Raw genomic sequence first — 13,272 nt, forward strand, 5'->3', positions numbered from 1 at the left:
TGCTGCATCCACAGCTCACAGGCCATTCTTTACAATATCTTCTGTGCGCATTAACACCCCCAATACACACACATTTCACACAGTCCTAACAGGGGATAGTGAAACAATGGTCTCTAAGTGGATTTAACATTTTTTGTTTCAACTTTTTGACTCTAAACAGAGGATTCTTATTTTTGCGAGTTAATATTTAAAGAAACAAAAACCAAAAGCGTGGAAAAAAAATACAAAAAGCAAACACAACAACAAAAACTACAATAATTAGATCATGACTAGAAAATAAAAGTCTAACTTGGACAAAATGCACGACGTGTTTTTACGCTTTGTTTTTTTACAAATAATTTTACATAAATTTCGCCTGAATGTGTCCTGAGCTAATTTACTGGACTGTAAACATTTCCCGGTGTTGGTCCCGTTAACTCGTCCAGCTCTACAAAAACAGTCTGCATACTGGCCACTGTCAGAGTGAAAAGGCAAGCGGGCTGTTTGAACTACCTGTGAAAGTAAACAGGTAAACACAGAGCGATAGGCTCTCCAAGTGGAGTACGTCCACTTAGCCAGTGCACATTTACCTCTCCTTTTCCGAAACCCTCGGCTCAATTGATCAAATAGTATATCCCCAGCAACTGACCACATTCTGCAGCCCAGTGCGCACCCATGCACCGTCACCAGACCTACTGTGACTCCCCCTCCCCGTGTCAGTGTGCCACCCACGGCAGAACCAAAGCAGAATGACACGGATGGTAACCCTGCGTGCTCAAACATACCATAATTTGGCTCCATACACTTTTAAGCCACTGAATAAATCTCAACGAAATAATGTTGTTGCATGGGCCAAAGTCAGTTTCCTGATGAGGTGCGCATAAAGGCTGCAGCCTGGGTCATTCCTCCGTGGTGCGTAAAGCTTTCTGGGTGTCTCCTGTGGGCTGCTTGTCCCTTCACATGTCGGATTTAGCTGTGCAGCATTACTTGGTGGATCAGGTCAGTAACCTCTCTCTCCCTTATAGAGGCTCAGGCGCAGCTCCAGTTTGTCCATATAGCCCGCTCAGCTCAATGGAGCCTTTGTGGGACGCAGAGACTTGTGATTAATTCTGCCAGGCTAGTGAAATATTTACCTCAGGCCTGTGCACCAGGCGCGCTTTTATATGCACCCAAAATCTTAGAAAGGACGTTCCAACAAAGAATGAGCGAATTAAATTTTTACCTGGACTGTATCTTATTTTAAAATTTAAAAAAAAGTCTGTAATATTACTGCTAATTGTCGCAAAAGAAGAATAATTTAATATTATAAATAATAATAATAATAATAATAATAATAATAATAATAATAATAATTAATAATAATTTCTTGGCTTGCTTCAATCAAGTCAGTTAAACTGCGTTTTTCTGAAGCAATATATGGAACCAGCCTATAAGGAACTAAAAAGACACAATAGGTCCTGGCTTTCGAAAAGGAGACTACTGTGTGTGTGTGAGAGAGAGTGTGCGTGTGTGTGTGTGCTGAGATGAAGGACTTTCCTTAATATTGTGGAAGGATCCAGGAATTGAATGAAGAGATAGTCCATTGAAAGCAGTTGAATGCCATGACAACTAGGAACAACCTCAGATTTATTCCAAACAGTTAGAAAGCATTGTGCACGGGGCGTCAATCATCTATTATTTCGCCCCTGAAATAAATGCAAAAACTGCGACCGGACAAAAGCTTCCAACAGGAGCCGGACATTTGTCTACATTTCCCCCATTGTCTGCAGCTTAGCAATCGGTTTGTATTTGTGTTTGCCCGGGTCCGACCACCCAGGATGCGCAGAGGACTCGCTAAAAAACGTGAAACATTGTCACCCACATCACATACTGGATAGGAGGCAGAGGGAGGAGAGCGAAAGGGAAAGTCTTGAAGGGGAGGAAAATAAAGTAAGCAACAATGATACTCGGATTTCCCCAGGAAAAAAAAAAAAGAAGGCGAGATTGAGCACTTTGAAGGGGGCTCCACACAAGCAAAAAAACAAATATTAGGATGCGCTGCCATGATGGAGGCGGACAGATTTACTGTGGAAAAAGCAAAAGATAAAAAAAAATGTTGGTAGTCACATTGGTTTGTAAACTGTGCAGAAATGTGTGGTTCAAATAGAATAAAAAATATTATTATTAATATTATTATTGTTTATTTTACAACCCTCGTCATCACTGTCACATTTGGATAGGCCTGCTGCCTTAAACGGTTGTTTAGCGTTTTCAGACAAACACAGTCCTGCTTCAGTTTCAACACAGCCTCTTGTCCTTAAGCTCTGGCAAAAATATTGACTCAAAAGGTTTACATAAATTATCCCCAAATATTTAAACAATAGCCGTCTTTCTTGTGGCTTCCATCTCTCAACAAAAAGAACAAGTTAACACATCAAACTCCAAATTGTTATATTTTTTATGAATGAATATAAATATATATATATGAGGGAAGGAAAAGGAAAAAAGCTTCAGTGCGAGCAATTTGTTAAAAACGGGCTTTTTAAGTATTGTGAGTATAAAGCTACTTGGAGGTTCTTTGTATGTAAATAGGGTGTAAAAAAGGCCCTCCCCGTCTTTGTAATTAATTGACACGTTATACCACTCATCATGCTCTGAAGCACCAATGGTAGAGGCTCGGATCTCCCCAAAACCCACAATTTCACATCTGCAAACACTGTCTTCATCCACTTGACTCCTAAGACCCGCCCACACGTGGCCAACCTTTCGCGTTTTTTAATGCTTTTTCACTGCAGGTTCATGTGTTGAGACCAACCTTATATGGACTGATCGGACAAGGTAATGGCTTATTTCCCTCTAGCACCCAGCAGTAGCACAATATCCATGAGCCACATATAGCACTTCAGCCACTTTGGCATCCTTCCTGGACTTAAAGAGACTGAATCCGCTGCTACTACTTGCTTAGGCAATGGTTATCCACAGTGGCTGCTTTGACTGTACTTCAGCGTAGAGCGACACTCTCTCGTCCTGTTTTCCTGAAAAATCGCTTCTGCTTTTTCTTGTTTGTTTTCTTTCAAAACAGCGGATTGTCCGAAAAGCTGGTGCAGCAACTTTCCCTGCATATTCCCCCCCACCAGAATATGTCGTTGACCAACACAAAGACGGGCTTTTCTGTAAAGGACATTTTGGACCTTCCTGACACAAATGACGAAGAAGGATCTATCACCGGAGCGGAGGAAGACACAGAGGGATCGGAGACCACGTCCACGACAAAAACCACTGGAGTTTTGGTGCAAAGTCCTCTAGAAAACGTTCAAAATCTGCCTTTAAAGAACCCCTTTTATGACAGTAGTGACAATCCTTACACACGATGGCTTGCAACAACGGACAGTATTCAATATTCATGTAAGTAGAAGAATCCTTGCTGATCTAGATGATAACGACTTCTTTTACAAGCTATGCGTTTACATTAAACCATAACTGATGACATGCAGCTTCCAGATCCAGCCCAGCGATGCCCTTGGGTGGCTTTCAGTGTTCAAATTTATGCACCGTGCACTGCTCGATTGTGGCGTTTGCAGCTCAACAAATGCGCTCAGTGTTTAGACTCCTGCACTTTGCATTGTAAGAATTCGATCGATTAAGCACCGTGGAAAAACAAGGGGGCTGTCAGTTACTCAGAGTATAACCATGGTGTGAAATATAAGCCTGCATTCTGTGGGGATTTACAAGCACACAATGCACCTTTTAATGCTTCACTGATTCGCCCTGCTCGTGTAGAACTGGGCTGAGGAATTGTTCTGTTTTCCAGTTTTCCACGCGTCCTAAATAGTTGAAATTAGCCACAGGTCTTGGGCTTGTATTCTTCAGTTAGGCTTCTGTATTAAAGATGTTGTAAGAGTCGTTAAATCCCGAGAAATTGAACATAATATCGCTCTAAAGCGAGATTATTCGAATTAGGCAGTAATGGTGGCGCATCCTAAACTTTCTATGGAGATTATGTGTTTGTGATAAATGTCTCTAAGAACTTTACAACATAACATTTTGACAGTGTTTCTCCCGTTTCTTGCCGCAGTGCACGGTCTATCCGCCAGCTCTCAGGACTCCGCCAAGTCCCCGGAGCCTTCTGCGGACGACGAATCGCCGGACAACGACAAGGAAACTTCCAGCAGCGGCGGGAGCGACTCTGGCAAGAAGCGGAAAAGGAGGGTGTTGTTTTCCAAGGCACAGACCTATGAGCTGGAGCGCCGCTTCAGACAGCAGAGGTACCTGTCCGCCCCGGAGAGGGAGCACCTGGCCAGCTTGATCCGCCTCACCCCGACCCAAGTGAAGATCTGGTTCCAGAACCACCGGTATAAGATGAAGAGAGCCCGGGCCGAGAAAGGTATGGAAGTGACCCATCTCCCTTCTCCCAGGCGGGTGGCCGTGCCCGTCTTAGTCAGGGATGGAAAGCCTTGTCACACTCTTAAAGCTCAGGACTTGGCGGCCACTTTTCAGGCCGGGATCCCCTTTTCGGCATATAGTGCCCAGTCACTCCAACACATGCAGTATAATGCGCAGTACAGCGCCGCGGCCACGCCACAATTCCCCACAGCACATCACTTGGTGCAAACGCAACAGTGGACTTGGTGAGAGAAATTATAGAGACTTGGCTTGGAGGCGCGGTAGGGAGTTTCACCACAAAGCAAAGAAAAAATAAAACACACAAACAAAAGACTTTTCATTTTTGCAGCTTGACTCATATATATACTACCATTTTTATTCGGGGCTCATGTGTGCGCCGTGTTTACATGTTTTCGTTAAGAGAACTGGGTCCAAACCTCTCCCATATAGATTTTATTAAGAATGTCAATGCTCTTCTTGTGATTTTTTATTTTTTATTTTATTTTTTTGTAAGTATGTTGTGTGTTGGTTGTAGAGATGTTTCCTCTTTTTTTTTCTTTGTCCCTTCGTGTTATTATCAGCACGTACGAACCACTTTATAATTATAGAAATTTTAATTTCTTGCTTCTTTTATGGACCGAAAAAAATATTTATGGCCATGAATAAACACTGGCAAGTTTTCAGCTTTTTCCCTTTGGTTTTTATTTCTTGTAAATAATTTTGTGGCAGGTGTTTGCAACGCAGAGCAGTTGCGGGAGTGTGGCGATGAAGAGGGTTGTGTAGCCTACATTTCTGAATCTTTTAATTCAAAAAAATAAAATAAGGGGACTGCCGTGTAAATAAAAACTGTAGCCTCGCGGCGACGGTTAAATAACCGATTTTGTTTTTTTTAAATAAAAAAATAATAATTTAAATAAAATGCGTTGTTTCTGACACCAGGGTTTGGTTTATAGCCGCCACTGTGAAATTTCTATTTTATTTTAAAAGACTCCGGTAAACGTGGTGATAAAAGGCGATGATGAAAACACTTTATTGTGGCACAGAATGGAAGTGAGCACGGGAACGAAAAAAAAATCTCCAGCGCACTTCAGTTCTTTCTCTTTCAGGCAAATTTAATCCCGAAAATATTTTTCCTCAATCCGAACACCTCGCTAATAAAGAGCCGAAAGTCACTTGTGAAATGGGACTAAAATCCACTCACTTACTATAAGTGGGCTTCTCGACATAAGAAGCTTTTGAGTGAAAAGCTCTCCTTTTTGTCAGCATCCCCAACCACCCCCGGCCTTGGTTGTAAAGTGGTAGACTGCGAGGAAAAACATCGTTTAATGCAATAAATGTTTTGTTATCTTGTTAAGCGCTAAACTGCAAACAGAGCAGGACGGATCAATGACTCACCAGCCTTCTTTGTTTAATCACGGCAGCGTTCGGCTAAAATTCACGTGGCTTACAGAGACTTGAAGGGACTAATAAAGACATTTTTTACACGATCATATAACATGTTGGCAATCAGAGCCCGCATTACAATATACTTTACGCTATTAGGCACGGCGTTCTTTACCGTGGGACCAAAACGAGCACAAATGGCTCCCCAGTGATCCGCAGAGCGCATTGCGGATTATCAGACTCCAGTCAATATCTTGAGTAAATATGATAACCTAGTTGAAAAAAAAAATCTATGCATTTTGTTTGTCCCGGGCCAAAAAATCTCACAGCAGATGTTAGAGTCGCCCCTATCATCACCGAACAAACAGCTAAATTGGGCAGATTTGCTAATTATTTACAGAATTGAGTCTCAGGGGGCTACTGCTTTTGTGGATGACACAGACTCAATTTGTCGCTGACAGAAAGGTTTTGTGTTTCGAGCTTCCAGGTCAAATAAATCAAACTTTATTTTTTTATTTCTTTGTCTTAAAACCCCCAGAAACGTGTGTGTGCGTGTGTTAAATAAGCAGCCGCAGTTATTATAGAAACCCGCCACATGCGAAGAGAAAAATGACGTGAGTACCAGTGCGTGTTATGAGAATTATAAAGAGAACCGATAAGAGTCGATGATAAATGATTGCCTGTCTGTGATTGGATTTTAGTGAACTCTGACTGGTTTCTTTCAAATCAAACTCCAACTGAACAAGTCCCGGAACAATAACGCAATTTAAAAACTCATAAGTGAAAGAATGACGCTGACATTTGTGTCAGTTTTTGTCCAACAGAGAAGGCAGCTCTGCGACTCTATCACTGCGCAACGCAAGTGCACGAGGCAATAAAATAATTAAAATAAAAAACAAAAGCCCAGGCCTGGTTTCTGTGGATGTTAGAGGCGTGCATGATAACGAGCAGCAGGAGTGGAGATGCAGACAGTGTAGATAGACAGAGTTTCTTGGTGCTGTTCAGAGTCAGGGAGATGTATCCTTGGGCTTTTTGTCCTGCCTGTCACTTGGTGCCATTGTGATCCTTGCTGCACACGTTGTGTCCCATATGGGCAGCTGGGCTCGGAAAAGGAGAAAAGGATCTCTTACAAGCCCCAAATTGTATCAAGCTTTCAAATAAAGCATTGTTGTCTCTCAAAGAAAAACGAATTAAAAATTCGTGCTATATCTATTCTGGTCAAAAAAAGAAGCCCCATTCACACATAACAGGGAGTCCTTATTCCTTGATAGAGCTATGCCAACAACAGCCTTCTCATTTCTCTTTTCCCTCGATCCTCCCATTCTCCAACGTGAAAGGCCGATTATTGTCTGTCCAAAAAAGTGGCTCGTCAAGGCGCAAAAACTATTTTTAATTCTGGACAGTGTTCCTCCTTGTTTGCTGTGCGTGGGCCTGTTTCTAAAATGAACACATGGAAAAATATTTGACACTGTTTGGCCCCCCGTCCTTTTTTAAGGACTTCCGTATCGAGCGTAAACTTGAGCTACTATTAATTAACAATTTACGGTTAGATTTCACAGCAGCTCTCCTGACGTTAAAGCCAGTGCCGTGCTGCTGCGTAATATACGGATGCAGAACAAATAATACACCTGACTAATAAGTAAATGCTGAAGCTGCCATTTGCACTTTTATTTTGCTTTGAATGGAAAATGCAGATGTTTTTCCGTGAGGACAAAAACTGGGTTTGTTGGCAGGTGTGTTGTGGACTTTTACGCATGAAAGACCGGAACTGATCCCATTCAAGTGGTTTCTTTATTCACAAATTGCCTTTACATTTTCATATTTAACAATAGGATATTTTACACTTTTTTCCGGAACAATACAAATCTGCTTTCAGAAATTATGCTCACTTGCAAATATAAAGTGATTTAAACCAGCTGGAAGCTCCCTGCGCGTTCAGTCAGGCTCTGTCGTGTTTTCCACAAAACTGAAGTAAAACCTCAATAGTGTCTTCGTGGAAGCCTTTACGATAAACTTTTATGACGAACAGCATTCTCTTTGCACCCCCGTATTGCCATTAACGCACCAGAAAATTACACTACACCTCTATCCGCTCAGCAACAGGGTCAGATTTATCGGAAATTGCTTTTGGCTGCTTGAAGGGATAAAGCAGTACGATATTAAAACAAGCATCTTGGCGTGCAGCATAGTTCAACCTGCGTGGATAACTCTATTATATACCTTGGAATACAATACTTGAGGAAATATGCACTTGGGACACCGTGAATCTTCGTCATCCTGCCCATTTGAACCTCGACATGAATCATTTTTCTATCACGCACATCGCCAAATAAACGAGGATTTCAAAGCTATAATAAGCGGTGCTTTTCATTTAAAGGAAGCGATCTGGGTTTTATTGCCTTAAAGGAGATCCAGATTAGATTCGCCACAGTGCCGATATTAAAGAGAGAGGGGAGTGTTGGAGGGAGGGAAGGGGGGAGGCGGAGGAGAAAAATCGTTGCGCCAGGTTGCCACAAGATGGAAGCAGAGGTCTTCAGTTGGCGCCATGCAGCTCTTACCTGCAAATGTCGCCTTACTGCATCTAATTCCATCACTACAAATGACTGCAGCTAAATCATATTCCAACTGCTGAAATAATGCGCCTTTTTTTCTCTTTAATGAACCAGCAAACTTGACTGTCTTTTAAGTGCATGATTGCGGTTTATGACATTGTTATGGATCTTGAGAGCATAATCATATCGCTCTTCAAAACAAACTAGGCTCGACGTAAACAGTCCACGGGCAATTAGCACAGTTTCCATTTCACAGTCAGAGAGAGGGAGCTGGCGGAGAAATAGTCTGCGCGTCTCCACGGTGTGGCGCAATTGGATAGGGGGACGAACGGGGCGCAGCAGCTCGCAGATTAATTCACTCCAGTGAAAGTGAACAATGGGGGTGAAGTAAGGTTTACCAAAGAAAGTCTGAATCAATCATCGCCTTTTACAACAAAGAATGCTGTGAGTCATAGCTGGTCACGCGTGTGAAAATCTACATCTACACCGCTGTTACGTTTTGTGCCAGAAACGCAAAGGAGAGGTGTGTGTTTTTGTTTTTTAAAAATAAAATCAAACAAAATAATAACTATCTACTTGGAGCATCAAATAAACTCAGAGAGGGCTGGATCAGTTTCCTTACAATCGAAGCAAAATAATGAAAATTAAGCATCATATTTGGTATCAAGAATCAAATCGTTAGCATTTGGGTTTTTTACATGTGCATCACGTCCTGCAGTCACATAGACTTACTTTCCAAGCTGCAAAATGCCTGAACACATCCCTCCATGCAGAGAACTATGCAAAGCACTGCAAAATGGGTCAAATGACGTCAAAGTAAAAGCTACCATCTTTACGCACCTGCTCAGTTCAGCGTCAGTGAGCTTGCAACTGTAGGGGGCCTCATTGGGTTAGAAACGTTTCGCAGCAGGGGGTGCGGAGATGCTGAACACGGTGAAGGAGGGTTGAGGGGAGAGGAGATAAATTCTTAATCTGCTTGCATTGTGACCAGTTTTGACTTTGGAATAAAAACAGCGGTTTGAAACAAACACACACAGCGCTGAGAGCAGAAACACATCAAGACATCAACACTTGGGCTTCTTCTGTTTGCTGTTTTGGTGTCAGCTGGTGGGCATGTGAAAGTAACACGGTCATATTCGAATCCACGAGCTGCATTCAAATTGGTGCTGTGTGTATTAGTGTAGGCGGCAGGCTGCTGTGTGAAGCAGACAAAAGCCCACATGACACATATACAAGTTGACTCAGCGAGCGTCTGCAGAGTACTGTTCACATCAGCAGCCCATCTGCGTGAGAAGAGCCTGGAGAGGTGCGAGCTGCCTAACACAAACACCAGCATCTATGACTTACACAAGAAACCGGAGAGCTGACGTTTTCTGTGGAGCTCAAAGGGGAATCCTTCCATCGCGAACAGCTCCAGCTTCTGTCACACTGTTTATCTATAAGATTAAATAAAACAGGATTGTCTTTGTCCACTTTAATTTGAACTGTACCCATTTAACAGTCAAGAGTAGTGCTTTTCTATGACGCACTAAAAGCAAGGATACGCCTGCAGCGCTCTGTAACAAATCTATTTGATTCACAGCCGATGATAAGCTAAATTCACAAAAGGCTTGTCATTGTTCTCACTGAATGAAGTCACTATTTGTAGATGACTTATCTAATGTGTCTAATTAAAGGAATAATTGTGAAAAAGACTTTTAAGTTGCGCACAGTTTATTTTCTGGTATGAAAGATTTCTTGGTGTTAAATTGGCGCTCGTGTTTGAACTCCATTATTGGGGAATATATGCTAAATATGAACACAGCTTGTGTTATTGCAATGACAAACTATATGCTTCTACCGTGAGCACATTAGGAGGGGTGTAACATATGCTTACCATTACTTGTTTAGCTCATTATCATGTTCACGTAAACATCATGGCATCCATTGGTTTAACAAGTGGACACCAGCTCTCCTGCAGCTTCTTCTGCAGCGCTTTGACTTGTTATTGCTTCTCCTTTCTTCCCCCCTGACTGCAGTTCTGTTGCACTATAAAATCTATTCGCTTGAGTTTTGTCATCCATGTAAGCCCACGGTCACGACCTTCACTTTACTTCTATAACAGGTTTTTTTTCCTTTCATATTTGTCTGCATTAGAGGTATAAAATGCCAAGACAGGAAATGTAAACACAGTGACGTTTTTCGGAAATTTAATGATTTTAAGGAAAATTCAGTCATTGGATACGATCTCTAAGTAAACACTGGAAGACATCCGCATGTATTCAGTTTTCATTCTTGCCTCCACACGCAAGAGAAAACACGCCACGGTGTTTTTGCCGTGGGAGACGCTGATCGTGCAGTTCTTTAAAAGTGGCAGGTCTGAGTTTAAAGTGCTGCAGATGACCAGCAGCCAGCTCAGAGTCGTCTCACGGAAAAGGGCCGAGCGTCAAGGTTCTTGACTTTGCTGAATGTTGAGTTTAAGAAAACAGCAAAGAGATGAGGAGAGTGACAGGGTGAGTAGAGTGCTCAGAGACTAAAGTTTGGATTTTTCTTCTCAGATAATTTACTCAATCTAATCTACTCCACGAACCGATGTAAAATCCTATAATGTGTATGATGAATTAAATAAAGAACTGCAAAAAAAAAAAATCACGTTGTTTTGTTAATTTTTGATATTTTCTGACGAGTGTGCTTAGGATCATAATGAAATGATGATAAGTGGGATACAAATTTAATTTACCTACCACGACATGGGAATGAAACGCAGTATGTCATAATTTTTCTTAAAATGTTCCAAAGTATGGATCATTAAGTCATACTGTAGCAGCCAATGCCTCTGCTTCCATGAGAGACAATTACAACAAAAAAAGGTTGTTGAGTGCCATTAACAACTAAATGTGTCTCAAGCAGCAATGTTTAATTCAGCCTCACTGATGGGCAAGCTCTGATACATTACTGAAAAAATAGATATAAAATCATTCATCCATCATTTTTAGCTGGTGTAAGGGCAAAGGTCAGGGAATAGTTTTCTACAATGACCTGCGAGATCAACTGAGATTCTTGAGCCTGCCGTTTTAACTATGTAATCACACCAGCTTATTCTAATGGAAAAGATGTTTAACAGTCAAGCGCTGGAGCAAATATTTCTTCATCTTTTATCAGCTTAACTTTTTAAATCGACCTAGTAGCTCTGATGCTGTGGTGTTAATGCACTGTACAAATGAAGGGGCGTTAAGCCCTTTGCAGAAGAAGCAGGAAAAGTAGATGATTCAAGTTTCAGTGTCTATAATATGACTGGACTGTTCATGCTCCCCTTTGGTTTTCCAACAGTGTCTTTTTCTTTCTTTCTTTTCTTAAAAACAAACAAAAAAAGACTTAATTTCACACCAGTTGACTTTTTCTCCACATTATATCCAAATGATCCAGAGTCCTTAATTTGTAAATTAAGGCAACATCATTCACAGTCTGTGTACCTGTGCAATGCCTGTGGGACGATGCAAATATGACACGTTACCTTTTTGTTTCAGATATGCTGTAATTAATGATTAATTAGATGAGCTGATCTACATGCCCAAATAAATATGCAATAAAAATGCGATAAAGATAGGCACTCTTATTTGGACTTGAAACCGTTTCATAGCATCTGCAGGTAAATTTCAAGCCACGGTGAATGATAATGTTCAGAGCCGACTAAGCTCAAAGTCGACTCGCTCTTGCATCTCTGAGTTCTATTAAAAGTTGTGCTGCTGTGTTATGATATGCAAATCACCATATGGTCTTATTTCCCTTTGTCTTCTCTTTCTCAATGTTCCACCTCAGGACTTGAATTGTCTTGTATAAAACCCACAGTCCGCTGCAGTCAGGTGGGCTGGATGGGGGACAGCGCCAACAATCAGGTTCCCAGAGTTGAGTGTTTATGCCTTTCACTTAATGGATTGTCTCACCTTCTTCAGAGGATGAACATGAGGTGCTTGAGATGCCAGCACTGCAAATGGATCCTGGGCCTTTGAGGCTGATAACGACCGGCCGTCATCTGTTTCAGACATGCTTCAATCAGCAGGCGTGATGATCAAAGAGCAGCAATGTAGCAGCAGTGTGTTTTACCAATTCAAATCGTCTAATTAACTTCCTGTTTAAAGAGGATGTAAAATATGTGTAGCAGGATGTGCCTATCATGTGTTTGTGCACTTGTGCTCTGTGGTGAATTTTTAATGTTTCATGGCTCTCTGCAATAGATGGAAAATAAAAGTTTCTCTATGATATTTCCTTTTGCACTGCCTGACTTCATTATACGACGTGTCACATCGCGTGCTCTTTGAAATGTATGAGAATGAAGCAATAACCTTCAACGTATTCATCTGTTGTAGTCATTAATGCATAGATTCTCCTGCCAAACAGCATGGGTGCCACAAACGTCACAAGCATGGCCACAAACTGCTGAGGAACTCTAACACTAGCATGGTGGTGCAGAAAAATCCCTCTATACAAGCTCATCAAATATGTAATTATTTACATCTCGGGGGACAAATTCATTATTATGAATTTGCATTTTTTAATTTATGCATAAATTTTTTTTTTAACTCGTAATGTGGTCCAAATCCAACTGCAAAAGTTTAATTTGTTCGATTTGTTTTGTTTTCGGCTCCATTCACGCTCCACGTTTCTAAACCACATCAGCACCCTCAGCCCTGCAGGTTCCTCAGATCCTCTGCAGTCCATTGTCCTTTTTCCTTTACTCAGAGGAAAAGAAAAGAGGCAGCTACATTTAACTTTCAGGTCAAGTGCTCCATTTCTTTTTGAAACCAACACTGTACATATGAAATGTTATTTATTATGTATTTGTATCTGTTCTTCCCATCAACGTTTGCTTTAAATGTGACCTGTACATACAATTACCCAAAATTTATTTAAATAAATGTTATTATTGCATTTGCTTTGATATTTGAATTTTATTGGTTTTACTAAATGACAAACTTGAACCTCATTTGTACATCATTCATATTGATTTAGAAGAAAA

The 13,272-nt window shown here is 41.3% G+C and overlaps 1 protein-coding gene across 4 annotated transcripts in view; it reads left to right on the forward strand.

Moving 5' to 3' along the window:
• The window catches only part of nkx2.2a (NK2 homeobox 2a), a 102,895-nt gene extending 90,827 nt beyond the window's left edge, over positions 1 to 12,068 (forward strand). For 2 of the 4 annotated variants that reach the window (XM_085143316.1, XM_085143318.1), the window contains 2 exons: positions 3,041 to 3,363; positions 4,010 to 12,068. In XM_085143316.1, coding sequence (XP_084999442.1) covers positions 3,041 to 3,363; positions 4,010 to 4,590 — 904 coding nt within the window. In that variant the 3' untranslated portion in view covers positions 4,591 to 12,068. Of the gene's footprint in view, positions 1 to 2,431; positions 2,797 to 3,040; positions 3,364 to 4,009 lie in introns of those variants that run through there. The other 2 variants (XM_085143320.1, XM_085143319.1) reach the window with 2 other exon arrangements.
• The last annotated feature ends 1,204 nt before the right edge of the window (positions 12,069 to 13,272 follow it).

This window comes from Neolamprologus multifasciatus, chromosome 19, assembly GCF_963576455.1.
Source record: "Neolamprologus multifasciatus chromosome 19, fNeoMul1.2, whole genome shotgun sequence".
In the NCBI taxonomy this organism is placed as follows: Eukaryota; Metazoa; Chordata; class Actinopteri; order Cichliformes; family Cichlidae; genus Neolamprologus; species Neolamprologus multifasciatus.